Source organism: Oncorhynchus kisutch, linkage group LG3, assembly GCF_002021735.2.
Source record: "Oncorhynchus kisutch isolate 150728-3 linkage group LG3, Okis_V2, whole genome shotgun sequence".
Classification (NCBI taxonomy): Eukaryota; Metazoa; Chordata; class Actinopteri; order Salmoniformes; family Salmonidae; genus Oncorhynchus; species Oncorhynchus kisutch.
In genome coordinates this window covers 6145567-6167508 of record NC_034176.2, presented here as the reverse complement: position 1 = coordinate 6167508, position 21942 = coordinate 6145567, and the positions used below count along the sequence as shown (strand labels likewise).

General features: G+C 48.8%; 1 protein-coding gene across 1 annotated transcript in view; it reads left to right on the top strand.

Annotated features, from left to right (window-relative positions):
* The window catches only part of LOC109876754 (extracellular matrix protein FRAS1-like), a 143974-nt gene that overhangs the window by 102998 nt on the left and 19034 nt on the right, over window positions 1-21942 (top strand). Inside the window, exons 11-15 of the mRNA XM_031816138.1 lie at window positions 9295-9414; window positions 15597-15776; window positions 17457-17581; window positions 19081-19221; window positions 21385-21612. Coding sequence (XP_031671998.1) covers window positions 9295-9414; window positions 15597-15776; window positions 17457-17581; window positions 19081-19221; window positions 21385-21612 — 794 coding nt within the window. The remainder of the gene's footprint in view (window positions 1-9294; window positions 9415-15596; window positions 15777-17456; window positions 17582-19080; window positions 19222-21384; window positions 21613-21942) is intronic.

Sequence of the window (21942 nt, the reverse complement as noted above, 5' to 3'; positions counted from 1 at the left end):
TTCAATTCAATTCAATTCAAGGGCTTTATTGGCATGGGAAACATGTGTTAACATTGCCAAAGCAAGTGAGGTAGACAACATACAAAGTGAATATATAAAGTGAAAAAACAACAAAAATTAACAGTAAACATTACACATACAGAAGTTTCAAAACAGTAAAGACATTACAAATGTCATATTATATATATATACAGTGTTCTAACAATGTACAAATGGCTAAAGGACACAAGATAAAATAAATAAGCATAAATATGGGTTGTATTTACAATGGTGTTTGTTCTTCACTGGTTGCCCTTTTCTCGTGGCAACAGGTCACAAATCTTTGCTGCTGTTGATGGCACACTGTGGAATTTCACCAGTAGATATGGGAGTTTTTCAAAATTTGATTTGTTTTCGAATTCTTTGTGGATCTGTGTAATCTGAGGGAAATATGTCTCTCTAATATGGTCATACATTGGGCAGGAGGTTAGGAAGTGCAGCTCAGTTTCCACCTCATTTTGTGGGCAGTGAGCACATAGCCTGTCTTCTCTTGAGAGCCATGTCTGCCTACGGCGGCCTTTCTCAATAGCAAGGCTGTGCTCACTGAGTCTGTACATAGTCAAGGCTTTCCTTAATTTGGTCAGTCACAGTGGTCAGGTATTTCTGCCGCTGTGTACTCTTGTGTAGGGCCAAATAGCATTCTAGTTTGCTCTGTTTTTTGTTAATTCTTTCCAATGTGTTAAGTAGTTATCTTTTTGTTTTCTCATGATTTGGTTGGGTCTAATTGTGCTGCTGTCCTGGGGCTTCTGTAGTGTGTGTTTGTGTTTGGTGACAGAGCCCCAGGACCAGCTTGCTTAGGGACTCTTCTCCAGGTTCATCTCTCTGTAGGTGATGGCTTTGTTATGGAAGGTTTGTGAATCGCTTCCTTTTAGGTGGTTGTAGAATTTAACAGCTCTTTTCTGGATTTTGATAATTAGTGGGTATCGGCCTAATTCTGCTGCTGCATGCATTATTGGTGTTCTACGTTGTACACGGAGGATATTCTCTACATCTCTCTCTCTCGCTCTCTCTCCTCTCTCTCTTGCTCTCTCTCTCTGTCTCTCTCTCTGTCTCTCTTCTCTCTCTCTCTCTTGCTCTCTCTGTCTCTCTCTCTCTCTGTCTCTCTCTCTCTCTCTCTCTCTCTCTCTCTTGCTCTCTCCTCTCTCTCTTCCTCTCTCTCTCTCTCTCTCTCTCTGTCTCTCTCTCTTGCTCTCTCTTTCTTCTCTCTCTCTCTGTCTCTCTCTCTCTCTGTCTCTCTTGCTCTCTCTCTCTCTCTCTCTCTCTCTCTCTCTCTGTCTCTCTCTCTTGCTCTCTTGCTCTCTCTCTCTCTCTCTCTCTCTCTGTCTCTCTCTCTCTCTCTCTCTCTCTCTCTCTCTCTCTCTCTCTCTCTCTCTCTCTCTCTCTCTCTCTCTATCTTGCTCTCTCTCTCTCTCTCTCTCTCTCTCTCTCTCTCTCTCTCTCTCGCTATTCTCTCTCTTTCTCTCTCAGGCAGTCACTCTCAACTCTCTCTCTCTCTCTCTCTCTCTCTCTCTCTCTCTCTCGCTATTCTCTCTCTCTCTCTCTCAGCAGTCACTCTCAACTCTCTCTATATATATCTCTCTCTCTCAGCAGTCCATCACTCTGCCTCTTTCTGTCTCTCTCTCTCGCTCCCTCGTTCGGCTCTCGATTGAAACACTCTCACTTTCCATGATTTTCAATTGTTTAAATCTGCTTTTTTTCCCCAGGAAAAATGGCCCTTGTTTTTTTTTCAGAGATTTGTTCTCAGTTCTTGAAATTAATTAATTCAGGATATTGAATATGGGTAACTGTCAAAATAAAGGAAACACCCACATATAGTGTCTAAATGGGGTGTTGGGCCGCCACGAGGCAGAACAGCTTCCATGCATCTCGACATAGATTCTACACGCGTCTTGGACTCTATTAGAGTGATGCGACACCATTCTTCACAAGAAATGTCATAACTTAGTGTTTTATGAAGGTGGTGGAACCATTTCTCAGGCGCCACTCCAGACTGTCCCATAAATGTTCAATTTGGTTGTGATCTGGTGATTGAGACACCCTGGCATGTGGTTTACATCATTTTCATGCTCATCAAACCATTCAGTGACCACTTGAATGGGGAACTTAAGCATATGTGGGTGAATGGCAGTGCAGTGGAGGTCTTACGTGATCCAATTTTGTGTTATTTATTTCGCTGATCAAAACATTTTTTGTACATAATGTCTCTGCCATAATTTCCTAGTATGTAAAAACAGGCTTCTGAAGAAGACTCATCTGTTCAGTGGGTCCATATGGAGGTGTTCTTGTCAGGACCTGGTTAAGAACTCAGGTCTCCGGTGTGAGAAACAGTCACTTAGTAAACTAAGCCACTGATAGTCGGCAGAACCCAGAAGATGAGGCAGACACAGCAGTACTAGAGATGTGTTTTAATAAAGAGCAGTACGAGGTACGACCCACAGAGACAGTGATTTAATAAAGAGCAGTACGAGGTACGACCCACAGAGATGGTGATTTAATAAAGAGCAGTACGAGGTACGACCCACAGAGACGGTGATTTAATAAAGAGCAGTACGAGGTACGACCCACAGAGACGGTGATTTAATAAAGAGCAGTACGAGGTACGACCCACAGAGACGGTGATTTAATAAAGAGCAGTACGAGGTACGACCCACAGAGACGGTGATTTAATAAAGAGCAGTACGAGGTACGACCCACAGAGACGGTGATTTAATAAAGAGCAGTACGAGGTACGACCCACAGAGACAGTGATTTAATAAAGAGCAGTACGAGGTACGACCCACAGAGACGGTGATTTAATAAAGAGCAGTACGAGGTACGACCCACAGAGACGGTGATTTAATAAAGAGCAGTACGAGGTACGACCCACAGAGACGGTGATTTAATAAAGAGCAGTACGAGGTACGACCCACAGAGACGGTGATTTAATAAAGAGCAGTACGAGGTACGACCACAGAGACGGTGATTAATAAAGAGCAGTACGAGGTACAACCCACAGAGACGGTGATTTAATAAAGAGCAGTACGAGGTACGACCCACAGAGACAGTGATTTAATAAAGAGCAGTACGAGGTACGACCCACAGAGACGGTGATTTAATAAAGAGCAGTACGAGGTACGACCCACAGAGACGGTGATTAATAAAGAGCAGTACGAGGTACGACCCACAGAGACGGTGATTTAATAAAGAGCAGTACGAGGTACGACCCCACAGAGACGGTGATTTAATAAAGAGCAGTACGAGGTACGACTCACAGAGACGTGATTTAATAAAGAGCAGTACGAGGTAAGACCCACAGAGACAGTGATTTAATAAAGAGCAGTACGAGGTTCGACCCACAGAGACGGTGATTTAATAAAGAGCAGTACGAGGTACGACCCACAGAGACGGTGATTTAATAAAGAGCAGTACGAGGTACGACCCACAGAGACGTGTTTTAATAAAGAGCAGTACGAGGTACGACCCACAGAGACGGTGATTTAATAAAGAGCAGTACGAGGTACGACCCACAGAGACAGTGATTTAATAAAGAGCAGTACGAGGTACGACCACAGAGACAGCAGTACTAGAGACTGTGATTTAATAAAGAGCAGTACGAGGTACGACCCACAGAGACAGTGATTTAATAAAGAGCAGTACGAGGTACGACCCACAGAGACAGTGATTTAATAAAGAGCAGTACGAGGTACGACCCACAGAGACGGTGATTTAATAAAGGAAAAAGGAAAAGATCTTCAGGCAAAAATATAAATCCACAACGTCAAAAGTAATTCCAAGAGAAAAAATGTATATCCTCCAAGACACAAGGTAAGAACAGCAGGGAAAAAACAAACCTCAAAAGAATAATCAAAAATAAACAAGAACAAAACCAGAGTACCTCAAGAAAATCCAACTAGAGAAACTAAAGTTCACAGCATGGCTGGGTGCTAACATACAAACACCGAGCAAAGAACTGAGGAACACTAAGGGTTTAAATACATTCAAGGGAAATGAGGCACAGGTGCAACTAATAACTAGAACAAGGGAAAAACAAAAGGGTCAAAAAAGCACAATGGGGGCATCTAGTGACCAAAACCTGAACAATCCTGGCCAAATCTTGACAATTCTTGAACTATTATAGACCAATCTCTACCTTTTAAGTCTTTATTGAAGACTCGTCTCTTCAGTAGGTCCTATGATTGGGTGTATTCTGGCCCAGGAGTGTGAATGTGAACGGAAAGACACTGGAGCAACGAACCGCCCTTGCTGTCTCTGCCTGGCCGGTTCCCCTCTCTCCACTGGGATTCTCTGCCTCTAACCCTATTACAGGGGCTGAGTCACTGGCTTACTGGTGCTCTCTCATACCGTCCCTGGGAGGGGTGCGTCACCTGAGTGGGTTGAGTCACTGACGTGATCTTCCTGTCCGGGTTGGCGCCCCACCTTGGGTTGTGCTGTGGTGGAGATCTTCGTGGGCTATACTCGGCGGTGGCTGAAGATATACCTCTAGTGGTGTGGGGGCTGTGCTTTGGCAAAGTGGGCGGGGTTATATCCTGTCTGTTTGGCCCTGTCCAGGGGTATCGTCAGACAGGGCCACAGTGTCACATGACCCCTCCTTTCTCAGCCTCCAGTATTTTTGCTGCAGTAGTTTATGTGTCAGGGAGCAAGGGTCAGTTTGTTATATCAGGAGGACTTCTCCTGTCTTATCCTGTGTGTATTTTTCTCTATTTTTCTTTCTTTCTCTCTCTCGGAGGACCTGAGCCCTAGGACCATGCCTCAGGACTACCTGGCATGACGACTCCTTGCTGTCCCCAGGTTACCTGGCCGTGCTGCTGCTCCAGTTTCAACTGTTCTGCCTATGGAACCCTGATCTGTTCACCGGACGTGCTACCTGTCCCAGACCTGCTGTTTTCAACTCTCTAGAGACAGCAGGAGCGGTAGAGATACTCTGAATGATCGGCTATGAAAAGCCAACTGACATTTACTCCTGAAGTGCAGACATGTTACACCCTCGACAACTACTGTGATTATTATTAATTGACCATGCTGGTCATCTATGAACATTTGAACTTCTTGGCCATGTTCTGTTATAATCTCCACCCGGCACAGCCAGAAGAGGACTGGCCACCCCACATAGCCTGGTTCCTCTCTAGGTTTCTTCCTAGGTTTGGGCCTTTCTAGGGAGTTTTTCCTAGCCACCGTGCTTCTACACCTGCATTACTTGCTGTTTGGGGTTTTAGGCTGGGTTTCTGTACAGCACTTTGTGACATCAGCTGATGTAAGAAGGGCTTTATAAATACATTTGATTGAAATTTTGATTGATCAGCAATCACTTAGCTCGATTTGGAATATCGACAACTCTGGATATTCTGCTGATCCTAATCGTAATCCCGGGACTTGAAAGAGGAAGCGGCAGTGAAAAAGAGGCAAACAAGCTTCCTGATGAGACTACATCGGTGAACGTACAATCACTGGATAACAAATTGGATGAGCTCAATTCCATACTATCCTATCAACAGGACCTGACATTTTTTTTAATGTTTCTCAGAGTCGTGGCTGAGCAAGGACATGGATATACATTTTGCTGGTCGAAGGGAACAGCTGTTGCTGATAAGCTACTATTTACCATCTATATATTTCATAGCTGTCTATTTACCACCACAAACCGATGCTGGCACTAAGACCAAACTAAACGAGCAGTATAGGGCTATAAGCAAACAGGAAAATGCACATTCAGAGGCTGCGTTTCTCATGGCCCATGACTTTAAGGGAAACTGAAATCTGTTTTACCTCATTTTTACCAGCATGTCACCTGTTCAGAGGAGACAACACTCTAGAAACGCCTCCCAAACCATACAGCAACTAGAAGCACTGGATTAGAGGCAATTAGAGGCAACATTTGCACTGAGCTAAAGGCAAGAATTGCTGCTCTCAAGGAGCAGGACAATAATCTGGACGATAGTCCCGCTACGACCTCCAAAGAAACGCATCCGCGAGATGTCCAGCTACGTGAGCCTGCCAGATGAGCTAAATGCTTTCTATGCTTGCTTCGAAGCAAGCAATACTGAACCATGCATGAGAGCACCAGCTGTTCCGGACGACTGTGTGATCACGCTCTCTGTAGCCGATGTCAGTAAGACCTTTAAACAGGTCAGCATTCACAAGGCCGCAGGGCCAGACAGATTAACAGGACGTGTACTCTGAGCATGCGCTGACCAACTGGCAAATGTCTTCACTGACATTTTCAACCTATCCCTGACCAAGTCTGTAATACCTACATGTTTCAAACAGACCATAATCTCTGTCCCCAAGAACACCAAGGTAACCTGCCTTAATGACTACCGACCCGTAGCTTCAAGTCTGTAGCCATGAAGTGCTTTTAATGGCTGGTCATGGCTCACATCAACACATCCCAGAAACCCTAGACCCACTCCAATTTGCACCCCTTACTGTCCTTTTCCCACCTGGACAAAAGTAACACCTATGTGAGAATGCTGTTCATTGACTACAGCTCAGCGTTCAACACCATAGTGCCCTCAAACCTCATCACTAAGTTAAGGACCCTGGGACTAAACACCTCCCTCTGCAAATGGATCCTAGACTTCCTGACGGGCCGCCCCCAGGTGGTAAGGGTAGGCAACAACACCTCCGTCACGCTGATCCTCAACACTGGTGCTCCTCAGCGGTGTGTGCTTTGTCATCTCCTGTTCACCCATGACTGCATGGCCAGGCACGACTCCAACACCATCATTTAGTTTGCCGACCACACAACGTAGTAGGCCTGATCACCGACAACGACGAGACAGCCTATAGGGAGGAGGTCAGAGACCTGGAATTGTGGTGCCAGGACAACAACCTCTCCTCAACGTGTTCAAGACAAATGAGACAATCGTGGACTACAGGAAAAGGATGGCCGAACAGGTGGAGAGCTTCAAGTTCCTTGGTGTCCACATCACAAACAAACTATCATTGTCCAAACAGATCAAGACAGTTGTGAAGAGGGCACGACAACACCTATTCCCCCTCAGGAGACTGAAAATATTTGGCATGGATCCCAGATCCTCAAAAGGTTCTACAGCTGCACCATCGAGAGCATCCTTACTGGTTGGATCACTGCCTCGTATGGCAACTGCTCGGCCTTCGACCGCAAGGCACTACAGAGGGTAGTGCGAATGGTCCAGTACATCACTGGGGCCAAGCTTCCTGCCATCTAGGACCTCTATACCAGGCGGTGTCAGAGAGGAATGCCCTAAAAATTGTCAAAGACTCCAGCCACCCTAGTCATAGACTATTCTCTCTGCTACCACATGGCAAGAAGTACCGTAGCGCCAAGTCCAGGTCCAAGAGGCTTCTAAACAGCTTCTACCCCCAAGCCATAAGACTCCTGAACAGCTAATTAAATGCTCCACCTGGATTATTGATTGACCTTTGACCCCCTTTTTTACGCTGCTGCTTCTTTCTGTTTATTATCTATGCATAGTCACTTTAACAACTCTACCTACATGTACACTGCCATTCAAAAGTTTGGGGTCACTTAGAAATGTCCTTGTTTTTTAAAGAAAAGCACATTTTTTGTCCATTAAATAACATCAAATTGATCAGAAATACAGTGTAGACATTGTTAATGTTGTAAATGACTATTGCAGCAGGAAATGGCAGATTGTTTATGGAATATCTACATAGGCGTACAGAGGCCCGTTATCAGCAACCATCAGTCCTGTGTTCCAATGGCACGTTGTGTTAGCTAATCCAAGTTTATCATTTTAAAGGTTAATTGATCATTAGAAAACACTTTTGCAATTATGTTAGAACAGCTGAAAACTGTTGTCCTGATTAAAGAAGCAATAGAACAGGCCAAGAAAGTGAAGATCTCGTACAACGCTGTGTACTACTCCCTTCACAGAACAGCGCAAACTGGCTCTGACCAGAATAGAAAGAGGAGTGGGAGGCCCCGGTTCACAACTGAGCAAGAGGACAAGTACATTGGCTCTAACCAGAATATTTTTTTATGCTCAAAGATATAGTCACTCGGTGGACATTCGATGTTGCCATTAAGTCATACATCATCAGATAACATGGTAATATACTAGATGTGTTCCTACCAACCTAAGGATTCATTTGATACCCCTACATGTAGCTGAAAAAGACCAAATGGAAGCTTACCTTGTAAGATGTTTGCTGTTTGGTGAAAATGTTGTGTAAAATAAAACACTTTGACTCTCGGGGCTGGTGATAAAAAATGGTAGGTCATAGGCAGACAAACAAGATATCCTCATGATCTGTGGAGTCCCGGCTTTTGATGTATTTATTTAATTTATACTTCACAACGCTAAGCAGAATGTAGGTAGCAGCCATCTTGAAATTAGGTCATTGGCTCGGCCTGCACTTATACATTTGTATGCACATATATGGTAGTAAGTCACACCAAAGATTTTAAAACTTCTTCAGGCTAGAGTCTATTTTTCTCCACTTCCTGTCTGACTGACGTGACCAAGGTAAACTGTCTGTTACTCAGGCCCAGAAGCCAGGATATGCATATCATTGGTACCATTGGATAGAAAACACTTTGACTTTTGTGGAAATGTTAAAATAATGTATGAGACCATAACACAATTGATATGGTAGGAGAAAATCCAAAGAAAAACCAACCAGAATTTTTGGGGGGGTTGAGAGCCCATGCTCTTTCATTGGAAAGCTATGGGTCCTGTGCAATTCCAGCTCCCAGATTGCAATTCCTATGGCTTCCACTAGATGTCAACAGTCTTTGTTCAAGGTTTCGGTTTTGGTACTAGGAGTCAGAGTTGGAAATCAGTCTGTGCGCGCGCGATGAAGAGGACGCGTACTTGCTAATTTAGCTTTTCTATTCAACATACTTATTTCCGTATGAAATATTATAGTTTAATTACATTTAAGGGTACCTGAAGTTGGAATAGAAACATATTTTGACTTGTTTTAACAAAGTTTAGCGGTAGCTTGTTGGATTTCTTTCTCTGCATGTTGAACGAGTGGGTTACTCAAATCGATGGCGCCAATTAAACAGATGTTTTGGGATATAAAGAAGGGGTTTATCTAACACAACGACCATGCATGTTGTAGCTGGGACCCTTTGGATTGCAAATCAGAGGAAGATTACGCAGGCGAGAAATCGCTCTTGTTGACTGTGTCTCGGTAATGATCATTTCAGTATGACGTTAGGGTCACCAAAACGACATGTGTGTCGCATGCCTGTTGGACTAAGTTGAGTGATTTGAGCCTAATATTGACTGTGTGTGTTTGTTGCAGGTCTGTTGGAGTACAGTCATGAAAAGGGAGATGAAGGAGGGAGCGTCTCCGTCAAGTTCAACCTGGTGGATCCAGACGGCAACAAACTGATCGACCAGTCTTTCTACATCTCTATACTAGGTAGGTACCAGTCTTTCTACATCTCTATACTAGGTAGGTACCAGTCTTTCTATATCTCTATACTAGGTAGGTACTAGTCTTTATACATCACTGTACTAGGTAGGTACTAGTCCTTCTACATCACTATACTAGGTAGGTACCAGTCTTTCTACATCTCTATACTAGATAGGTACCAGTCTTTCTACATCACTATACTAGGTAGGTACCAGTCTTTCTAAATCTCTATACTAGGTAGGTACCAGTCTTTCTAAATCTCTATACTAGGTAGGTACTAGTCCTTCTACATCACTATACTAGGTAGGTACCAGTCTTTCTACATCTCTATACTAGGTAGGTACCCGTCTTTCTACATCACTATACTAGGTAGGTACCAGTCTTTCTACATCTCTATACTAGGTAGGTACCAGTCTTTCTACATCTCTATACTAGGTAGGTACCAGTCTTTCTACATCTCTATACTAGGTAGGTACCAGTCTTTCTACATCTCTATACTAGGTAGGTACCAGTCTTTCTGCATCTCTATACTAGGTAGGTACCAGTCTTTCTACATCTCTATACTAGGTAGGTACCAGTCTTTCTACATCTCTATACTAGGTAGGTACCAGTCTTTCTACATCTCTATACTAGGTAGGTACCAGTCTTTCTACATCTCTATACTAGATAGGTACCAGTCTTTCTACATCTCTAAACTAGGTAGGTACCAGTCTTTCTGCATCTCTATACTAGGTAGGTACCAGTCTTTCTGCATCTCTATACTAGGTAGGTACAAGTCTTTCTACATCTCTATACTAGGTAGGTACCAGTCTTTCTAAATCTCTATACTAGGTAGGTACTGTTGTATGGTGTCCTCTTATGTAAGGAACACTGTACTGGCGATCAATTCAAAACAGTCAGTGGCCAATTGTTACTGATAGTTGCTCACGAGTGGTGGCCTTCTTTCCTGATATGGTCCATAATCACCAGTCGAGGCCTTCTTTCCTGATGCGGTCCATAAACACCAGTGGTGGCCTTCTTTCCTGATATGGTCCATAATCGCCAGTCGAGGCCTTCTTTCCTGATGCGGTCCATAAACACCAGTCGAGGCCTTCTTTCCTGATGCGGTCCATAATCACCAGTGGTCTGTTCTAGGATTTCTGTTCCCATGTGGTTGAAACATCTTCACTCTCAGGTTTTGATCTCTAATTCCCTCTGTTATCTTCCTCCTCGCCTCCCCCCACCCCCATCTCCCCCTGTCCCCATGTTCCCCATCTCCCCCTGTCCCCATGTTCCCCATCTCCCCCTGTCCCCATGTTCCCCATCTCCCCCTGTCCCCATGTTCCCCATCTCCCCCCGTCCCCATGTTCCCCATCTCCCCCTGTCCCCATGTTCCCCCCTGTCCCCATGTTCCCCATCTCCCCTGTCCCCATGTTCCCCCTGTCCCCATCTCCCCCTGTCCCCATGTTCCCCATCTCCCCCTGTCCCCATGTTCCCCATCTCCCCCCGTCCCCATGTTCCCCATCTCCCCCCGTCCCCATCTCCCCCTGTCCCCATGGTCCCCCTGTCCCCATGTTCCCCCTGTCCCCCTGTCCCCATGTTCCCCCTTTCCCATGTTCCCCCTGTCCCCCTGTCCCATGTTCCCCCTGTCCCATGTTCCCCATCTCCCCTGTCCCCATGTTCCCCCTGTCCCCATGTTCCCCATCTCCCCCTGTCCCCATGTTCCCCCTGTCCCATGTTCCCCCTGTCCCCATGTTCCCCATTTCCCCTGTCCCCATGTTCCCCATCTCCCCTGTCCCCATGTTCCCCTGTCCCCATGTTCCCCATCTCCCCCCGTCCCCATGTTCCCCATCTCCCCCCATCCCCATGTTCCCCATCTCCCCCTGTCCCCATGTTCCCCCTGTCCCCATGTTCCCCATCTCCCCCCGTCCCCATGTTCCCCCTGTCCCCATGTTCCCCATCTCCCCCTGTCCCCATGTTCCCCCTGTCCCCATGTTCCCCCTGTCCCCATGTTCCCCATCTCCCCCCGTCCCCATGTTCCCCATCTCCCCCCCGTCCCCATGTTCCCCATCTCCCCCTGTCCCCATGTTCCCCCTGTCCCCATGTTCCCCCTGTCCCCATGTTCCCCATCTCCCCCTGTCCCCATGTTCCCCCATTCCCCATGTTCCCCATCTCCCCCTGTCCCCATGTTCCCCATCTCCCCCTGTCCCCATGTTCCCCATCTCCCCCTGTCCCCATGTTCCCCATCTCCCCCTGTCCCCATGTTCCCCATCTCCCCCTGTCCCATGTTCCCCGTCCCCATGTTCCCCATCTCCCCCTGTCCCCATGTTCCCCATCTCCCCTGTCCCCATGTTCCCCATCTCCCCCTGTCCCCATGTTCCCCATCTCCCACTGTCCCCATGTTCCCCATGTTCCCCTGTCCCCATGTTCCCCCTGTCCCCATGTTCCCCATCTTCCCCCGTCCCCATGTTCCCCATCTCCCCCTGTCCCCATGTTCCCCATCTCCCCCTGTCCCCATGTTCCCCATCTCCCCCTGTCCCCATGTTCCCCATCTCTCCCCGTCCCCATGTTCCCCATCTCCCCCCTGTCCCCATGTTCCCCCCTGTCCCCATGTTCCCCCATCTCCCCCTGTCCCCATGTTTCCCCTGTCCCCATGTTCCCCATCTCCCCCTGTCCCCATGTTCCCCATCTCCCCTGTCCCCATGTTCCCCATCTCCCCCCATCCCCATGTTCCCGCTTCCCCATCTCCCCCTGTCCCCATGTTCCCCCCTGTCCCCATGTTCCCCATCTTCCCCCGTCCCCATGTTCCCCATCTCCCCCTGTCCCCATGTTCCCCATCTCCCCCCATCCCCATGTTCCCGCTTCCCCATCTCCCCCTGTCCCCATGTTCCCCCTGTCCCCATTTTCCCCCTGTCCCCATGTTCCCCATCTTCCCCCGTCCCCATGTTCCCCATCTCCCCCCGTCCCCATGTTCCCCCTGTCCCCATGTTCCCATCTCCCCCTGTCCCCATGTTCCCCTGTCCCCATGTTCCCCATCTCCCCCTGTCCCCCATGTTCCCCCTGTCCCCATTTTCACCCGTCCCCATGTTCCCCATCTCCCCCTGTCCCCATGTTCCCCATGTTCCCCCTGTCCCCATGTTCCCCATCTCCCCCTGTCCCCATGTTCCCCATCTCCCCCTGTCCCCATGTTCCCCTGGTCCCCATGTTCCCCATCTCCCCCTGTCCCCATGTTCCCCCTGTCCCCATGTTCCCCTGTCCCCATGTTCCCCATCTTCCCCCGTCCCCATGTTCCCCATCTTCCCCCGTCCCCATGTTCCCCATCTCCCCCCTGTCCTCATGTTCCCCATCTTCCCCCTGTCCCCATGTTCCCCATCTCCCCCTGTCCCATGTTCCCCATCTCCCCCTGTCCCCATGTTCCCATCTCCCCCCATCCCCATGTTCCCGCTTCCCCCATCTCCCCCTGTCCCCATGTTCCCCCTGTCCCCATGTTCCCCCTGTCCCCATGTTCCCCATCTCCCCCGTCCCCATGTTCCCCATCTTCCCCCGTCCCCATCTTCCCCCTGTCCCCTGTTCCCCTCTCCCCTGTCCCCCATGTTCCCCATCTCCCCCTGTCCCCCATGTTCCCCATCTCCCCCTGTCTCCCCCTGTCCCCATGTTCCCCATCTCCCCCTGTCCCCATGTTCCCCATCTCCCCCTGTCCCCATGTTCCCCCATCTCCCCCTGTCCCCATGTTCCCCATCTCCCCCCTGTCCCCATGTTCCCCATCTCCCCCTGTCCCCATGTTCCCCATCTCCCCCCGTCCCCATGTTCCCCATCTCCCCCTGTCCCCATGTTCCCCATCTCCCCCATCCCCATGTTCACCGCTTCCCCATCTCCCCCTGTCCCCATGTTCCCCCTGTCCCCATGTTCCCCCTGTCCCCATGTTCCCCATCTTCCCCCCGTCCCCATGTTCCCCATCTTCCCCCGTCCCCATCTTCCCCCTGTCCCCCTGTCCCCCTGTTCCCCATCTCCCCCTGTCCCCATGTTCCCCATCTCCCCCTGTCCCCATGTTCCCCATCTCCCCCTGTCCCCATGTTCCCCATCTCCCCCTGTCCCCATGTTCCCCATCTCCCCCTGTCCCCATGTTCCCCATCTCCCCCTGTCCCCATGTTCCCCATCTCCCCCCGTCCCCATGTTCCCCATCTCCCCCTGTCCCCATGTTCCCCTGTCCCCATCTCCCCCTGTCCCCATGTTCCCCATCTCCCCCTGTCCCCAGTGTTACCCCATCTCCCCCTGTCCACATGTTCCCCATCTCCCCCCATCCCCATGTTCCCGCTTCCCCCATCTCCCCCTGTCCCCATGTTCCCCCTGTCCCCATGGTTCCCCTGTCCCCATGTTCCCCATCTTCCCCCGTCCCCATGTTCCCCATCTCCTCCTGTCCCCATGTTCCCCATCTCCCCCATCCCCATGTTCCCGCTTCCCCATCTCCCCCTGTCCCCATGTTCCCCCTGTCCCCATGTTCCCCATCTTCCCCCGGTCCCCATGTTCCCATCTCCCCCGTCCCCATGTCCCCATCTCCCCCGTCCCCATGTTCCCCCATCTCCCCCTGTCCCATGTTCCCCCTGTCCCCATGTTCCCCATCTCCCCCTGTCCCCATGTTCCCCCTGTCCCCATGTTCACCCTTCCCCATGTTCCCCCCATCTCCCCCCTGTCCCCATGTTCCCCATGTTCCCCCCTGTCCCCCATGTTCCCCAGCTCCCCTGTCCCCATGTTCCCACCTGTCCCCATGTTCCCCATCTCCCCCTGTCCCCAATGTTCCCCCTGTCCCCATGTTCCCCCTGTCCCCATGTTCCCCCTGTCCCCATGTTCCCCATCTTCCCCCGTCCCCAGTTTCCCCATCTCCCCCTGTCCTCATGTTCCCCATCTCCCCCTGTCCCCATGTTCCCCATCTCCCCCTGTCCCCATGTTCCCCCATCTTCCCCCGGTTCCCCATGTTCCCATCTCCCCGCCCCCATCCCCATGTTTCCCCCTTCCCCGCTTCCCCCATCTCCCCTGTCCCCATGTTCCCCCTGTCCCCAATGTTCCCCCTGTCCCCATGTTCCCCCATCTTTCCCCGTCCCCATGTCCCCATCTTCCCCTTTCCCACCTTCCCCATCTTCCCCCTGTCCCCCTGTTCCCCATCTCCCCCTGTCCCCATGTTCCCCATCTCCCCCTCTCCCCATGTTCCCCATCTCCCCCTGTCCCCATGTTCCCCATCTCCCCCTTTCCCATGTTCCCCATCTCCCCCTGTCCCCATGTTCCCCATCTCCCCCTGTCCCCATGTTCCCCATCTCCCCCGTCCCCATGTTCCCCATCTCCCCCTGTCCCCATGTTCCCCATGTTCCCCCTTCCCCATCTTCCCCTGTCCCCATGTTCCCCATCTCCCCCGTCCCCATGTTCCCCATCTCCCCCTGTCTCCATGTTCCCCATCTCCCCCTGTCCCCATGTTCCCCATCATCCCCCCGTCCCCATCTCCCCCTGTCCCCATGTTCCCCATCTCACCCCGTCCCCATGTTCCCCATCTCCCCCCGTCCCCATCTCCCCTGTCCCCATGTTCCCCATCTCCCCCCGTCCCCATGTTCCCCATCTCCCCCCGTACCCATGTTCCCCATCTCCCCCTGTCCCCATGTTCCCCATCTCCCCCTGTCCCCATGTTCCTCATCTCCCCCTGTCCCCATGTTCCCCATCTCCCACCGTCCCCATGTTCCCCATCTCCCCCTGTCCCCATGTTCCCCCATCTCCCCCTGTCCCCATGTTCCCCATCTCCCCCTGTCCCCATGTTCCCCATCTTCCCCTGTCCCCATGTTCCCCATCTCCCCCTGTCCCCATGTTCCCCATCTCCCCCGTCGCCATGTTCCCCATCTCCCCCTTCCCGATGTTCCCCATCTCCCCCTGTCCCCATGTTCCCCATCTCCCCCCGTCCCCATGTTCCCCATCTCCCCCTGTCCCCATGTTCCCCATCTCCCCCCGTCCCCATCTCCCCCTGTCCCCATGTTCCCCATCTTCCCCCTTCCCCATCTCCCCCCGTCCCCATGTTCCCCATCTCCCCCCTGTCCCCATGTTCCCCATCTCCCCCTGTCCCCGTGTTCCCCATCTCCCCCTGTCCCCATGTTCCCCATCTCCCCCGTCGCCATGTTCCCCATCTCCCCCTTCCCGATGTTCCCCCCTGGCCCTGTTCCCCTGTCCCCCAGAGGACCACCTGCCTCCCTCTGTGGTAGTAAATAAGGGTCTGGTGTTGGATGAGAACTCAGTGAAGAAGCTGACTACTCTCCAGCTGTCAGCTACAGCCCAGGACAGTGAGCCTGGAGAACTGCTGTACCGCATCACCAAGCAGACTGCACTGGGACACCTGGAGCACGCCAGAACCCCAGGTACTACGGCTGGTGCTGTAGACACGCAGAGCAACCAGCTCACATGGACACATAAACACACTTCTGCACAAAACATGTTTTAATTAACGTGCATATATTTTACACATGTATACACAAACTTACAAAGGGTCAAACTTTCACGCACATACGTACTCTAACGGACACACACACACACACACACACACACACACAGATACAGACACAGACACACACACACCTGTGTATAATGAGTCTGATGATTAGACCCATTGGGACCAAATATATCATGGAGGAAGTGACATCATGTTCGGCTGCTCTCCTCTCACAGCATTCTTCAACTTCCTCCATGATATTTTCCTCCTCTTCAACTTCCTCACCTCACTTTACCTCAAGACTGTTTGGGGGCTTGACTTAGTTCATTAGTCTTTCACCTACTAGAACTCTAGTCAGGTAATTCCCCCAAACACACACAGTTACACAGCTGGATACTGCCTGGTGTAAAGGGAGGTTGGGTAGTAGGGCAGATGACTGCCTGGTGTAAAGGGAGATGGGTAGTAGGGCAGATGACTGCCTGGTGTAAAGGGAGGTGGGTAGTAGGGCAGACGACTGCCTGGTGTAAAGGGAGATTGGGCAGTAGGGCAGATGACTGCCTGGTGTAAAGGGAGGTTGGGTAGTAGGGCAGATGACTGCCTGGTGTAAAGGGAGATGGGTGGGTAGTAGGGCAGATGACTGCCTGGTGTAAAGGGAGGTTGGGTGGGTAGTAGGGCAGATGTCTGCCTGGTGTAAAGGGAGGCTGGGTGGGTAGTAGGGCAGATAACTGCCTGGTGTAAAGGTAGATTGGGTGGGTAGTAGGGCAGATGACTGCCTGGTGTAAAGGGAGGTGTGTAGTAGGGCAGATAACTGCCTGGTGTAAAAGGGAGGTGGGTAGTAGGGCAGATGACTGCCTGGTGTAAAGGGAGGTGGGTAGTAGGGCAGATAACTGCCTGGTGTAAAGGGAGGTGGGTAGTAGGGCAGATAACTGCCTGGTGTCAAGTTGGGTGAGTACTAGGGCAGATGTCAGGGATAACTAGCTAACGAACGACTCTACCACTAATCCAACACTCATACTTCATATTCCAGGACCTGTTATGCAAGACACGCTGTCTGTTCTGCTTACAGGATATACCAATTAGCAGACACTTTCACCCGAAGCGCCCTAGTCCAGTACCGTGCATACGTAATGAGTGTTTGGTATCACCCTAGAGGGAATCAATCCCATAATGAGTGTTTTGGTATGACCCCAGAGGGAATCAATCCCATAATGAGTGTTTTGGTATCACCCCAGAGGGACTCAATCCCATAATGAGTGTTTGGTATGACCCCAGAGGGAATCAATCCCATAATGAGTGTTTTGGTATGACCCTAGAGGGAATCAATCCCATAATGAGTGTTTTGGTATCACCCCAGAGGGAATCAATCCCATAATGAGTGTTTGGTATGAGCCTAGAGGGAATCAATCCCATAATGAGTGTTTGGTATGACCCCAGAAGGAATCAAATGCATAATCCTGGCATTACACTATTTGTCAAAACAGGATTACCATGAAAATGCTACATTGACATGCTACAGATGGTGTTTTCTTGCACATCAAGTTTACAAAGCTATTTCAACTATTAATGCTAATGGTTAATGCTAATAAATGCTAACTTCCTCCCGCTACAGGAAGCCGAATTACTTCCTTCTCCCAGGCTGACCTGGCTTCACGTAGCATCCAGTACGTTCACACCAGCGAAGAAGAGAAGCACACAGACGAGTTCTCATTCATAGTATCTGACGGGGCTAATGAGGTACACACACACGCGCACATACACACACACACATACACATACACACACTCACACGCGCGCACACACGCACACACACACACACACACACACATACACACACTCACACACACACATACACACACTCACACACACACACACACGCGCACACACACGTGCACACACACATGCACACACACACACATACACACACTCTCACACACACACACGCACACACGCACATAGGTGTCTTTAGGCAGATAACCGGTGTCTTCAGGTAGATAACAGGCAGATAATAGGTGTCTTTAGGTAGATAACAGGTGTCTTTAGGTAGATAACAGGTGTCTTAGGTAGATAACAGGTGTCTTTAGGTAGATAACAGGTGTCTTTAGGTAGATAACAGGTGTCTTTAGGGTAGATAACAGGTGTCTTTAGGTAGATAACAGGTGTCTTTAGGTAGATAACAGGTGTCTTCAGGTAGATAACAGGCAGATAATAGGTGTCTTTAGGTAGATAACAGGTGTCTTTAGTTAGATAACAGGTGTCTTTAGGTAGATAACAGGTGTCTTTAGGTAGATAACAGGTGTCTTTAGGTAGATAACAGGTGTCTTTAGGGTAGATAACAGGTGTCTTTAGGTAGATAACAGGTGTCTTTAGGTAGATAACAGGTGTCTTCAGGTAGATAACAGGTGTCTTCAGGTAGATAACAGGTGTCCTTAGGTAGATAACAGGTGTCTTCAGGTAGATAACAGTGTTCTGTATGGTGTCTTTAGGTAGATAACAGGTGTCTTCAGGTAGATAACATGTGTCTTTAGGTAGATAACAGTGTTCTGTTACGGTGTCTTTAGGTAGATAACAGGTGTCTTTAGGTAGATAACAGGTGTCTTTAGGTAGATAACAGGTGTCTTTAGGTAGATAACAGGTGTCTTTAGGTAGATAACAGGTGTCTTTAGGTAGATAACAGGTGTCTTCAGGTAGATAACAGGTGTCTTTAGGTAGATAACAGGTGTCTTCAGGTAGATAACAGGTGTCTTTAGGGTAGATAACAGTGTTCTGTATGGTGTCTTTAGGTAGATAACAGGTGTCTTCAGGTAGATAACAGGTGTCTTTAGGTAGATAACAGTGTTCTGTACGGTGTCTTTAGGTAGATAACAGGTGTCTTTAGGTAGATAACAGGTGTCTTTAGGTAGATACCAGGTGTCTTTAGGTAGATAACAGGTGTCTTTAGGTAGATAACAGGTGTCTTCAGGTAGATAAGAGGTGTCTTAGGTAGATAACAGTGTTCTGTACGGTGTCTTTAGGTAGATAACAGATGTCTTTAGATAGATAACAGGTGTGTTTAGGTAGATAACAGGTGTGTTTAGGTAGATAACAGGTGTCTTTAGGTAGATAATAGGTGTCTTTAGGTAGATAACAGTTTTCTGTACGGTGTCTTTAGGTAGATAACAGTGTTCTGTACGGTGTCTTCAGGTAGATAACAGGTGTCTTTAGGTAGATAACAGTGTTCTGTACGGTGTCTTCAGGTTGCCCAGACGTTCTACATCACCATCCGGCCGGTGGATGACTCCCTCCCCCTGCTGGTGGTTCCTGGGATGAGGGTTCAGGAGGGGGTCAGGAAGACCATCACTGAGTTTGAACTGAAAGCCACTGACGCTGACACAGAGGTGCAGTAGGACAGGCTGTCTGATCATTCACAATACACAGTCCGTGTTCACTAGCAGTAAACTTAGCTAAACTACAGTGCCTTGAAAAATCATTTTCTCTCCTTTCTGATTTTCTCTATTTGGCCTATTTTTGATACTGAATGTCATCAGATCTTCAACCCAAACCTAATATTAGATAAAGGGAACCTGAGTAAATAAAAAAATAAAAATCTAATAAATCGTATTTTATTTATTTAATTGACAATGTCATGCAACATCCAATTCTCCTTTTTTTTAAGTCATGTGGAGGAATATTGGCCCACTTTTGCATGAAGAACTGCTTTACCTCATTTGTGGGCTTTCAAACTGCTCGTTTCACAACATATCAATTGGGATTAGGTCCAAGACTTCAAATGCGTTTTTTTTGTTGCCATTTTCATATAGACTTGATTGTGTGTTTTGAAATATTGTCTTGCTGCATGACTCAGCTTTCTCTTCAGCTCACGGACATATTACCTGAAATTCTCCTGTAGAATTCTCTGATACAGAGAACAAGTCATGGTTCCTTCTATTAAGTCGTCCAGGTCCTGAGGCATCAAAGGATCCCCAAACCATCTCTACCACCACCACCACCTCGCTGGACCGTTGGTATGGGTTTCTCACTGTGGAATAACGCCAGTTACAGTGGAACTCATATCGTGTCCAAAAACGTTGACTCAAATTTGCTGAAAAGCACCTGGATGAACATGTTCTATAGACAGGAAGAATGTCTACAGACAGGAAGAATGTTCTACAGACAGGAAGAATGTTCTACAGACAGGAAGAATGTTCTACAGACAGGAAGAATGTTCTACAGACAGGAAGAATGTTCTACAGACAGGAAGAATGTTCTACAGACAGGAAGAATGTTCTACAGACAGGAAGAATGTTCTACAGACAGGAAGAATGTTCTACAGACAGGAAAGAAATGTTCTACAGACAGGACGAGTCAAAATGTATCGCTTTTTGGACGAAGTATTAGGACATTCAGGATTTAAAAAATATGCAAAAAGGGGGAAAATACTTTTTCACTGCAATGTAGCAAAAAACAATAGATACCTGGATACCAACAGAACAGAATTGTCACTAAGGTCAGGACGAGGAGGTCAACATATTGTATGGCTTATTGGCTAAATAGTTGGTTGCCGTAGCAACTAGAAGAGAACAAAGACAACTAGTTTCAAGCTCATTGATTAGTCAAGATCATTTTTTCAGGTTAAATATGCACTATTTAGCATAGACAAGATGGAGGGTAAAGTTGTCACCCTCAGTAATATAGCCATGGATGGAATTGTTCATTTTCATCACAAACGTGTAATATAGCATACATTGAGTGTATAAAAACATTAGGAACCCCTTTTCAACCCTCAGAAAAGCCCTCAAGTCGTCAGGGCGTGGACTCTAACAAGGTGTCCGAAAGCGTTCTTTAGTGATTCTAGACCCATGTTGACTCCAATGCTTCCCACAGTTGTGTCAAGTTGGCTGGATGTCCGTTGGGTGGTGGACCATTCTTGATACACACAGGGAAACTGTTGTTGCAGCAACGTTGCAGTTCTTGACACACTCAAACCGGTGCGGCCTGGCACCTACTACCATACCCCCGTTCAAAGGCACTTCAATATTTTGTCTTTCTCATTCACCCTCTGAATGGCACAAATACACAATCCATGTCTCAATTGGCTTAAAAACACTTCTTTAACCTGTCTCTTCCCCCTTCATCTACACTGATGGAAGTAGATTTAACAAGTGACATGGATAAGGGATTATAGCTTTCACCTGGTCAGTCTATGTCATGGAAAGAGCAGGTGTTCCTAATATTTTGTGTACTCATTGTATATATTCAGCTGCTTCCGGTCTATCACTGCAACTCAATGTAATCCAACCCATCTCAGATGTTTGGTTCCCCGATGTGAGGGTCTTTGAGCGGTTGTGGACCGGTTCCGACTGGCATTTTGTGATCGGTGTCGAGTCCCCTGCCAGAAATCCAATCTGTCTGCGTTCTGTTTCCACCCCACAGAGCTGATTTGAAGTGTCAGGTTTCAGACCCCGACTTTAGTGTAAGAAGTGACGGTGTCCCTGATGTTTTAAACACTCAGTGTATATTATATATCATAACATATTGACGCTAAAAATGTCTCCCTCCAGGAGGAGTCCATCACCTTCACCGTAGTCCAGGCTCCCCGTCACGGCACCATGGAATGGACCAACAACGGACAGCACTACCGTCAGACCAACAGCTTCTCCATGGACGACGTCTACCAGAACAGAATCAGCTACAACCACGATGGATCCAACTCACTGAAGGACAGATTCACCTTCACTGTAGCTGACGGGACCAACGTCTTCTTTATGGTGGAGGAGGCAGGCAAGGAGGTGAGGGGGAGGAGGGGGTGTGTGTGTCTCTCTCTCTCTCTCTCTCTCTCACTATCCTCTCTGTGTCTCTCTCTCTCTCTCTCAACTATCTCTCTCTCTCACTATTCTCTGTGTCTCTGTGTGGGTGTGTGTCCTCTCTGTCTCTCTCTCTCCGCCCTCTCTCTTCTCTCTCTCTCACTCTCGCTCTCTCTCTGCTCCTCTCTCTCCACTCTCGGTATTCGCTCTCTCTCTGTCTGTCCTCTCTCTCTCTCTCTCTCCTCTCATCTCTCTCGTATGTTCTCTCCTCCTCTCGCTGGATGGTAGTCTCTCCCTTCTCCTCTCTCTCCCCTC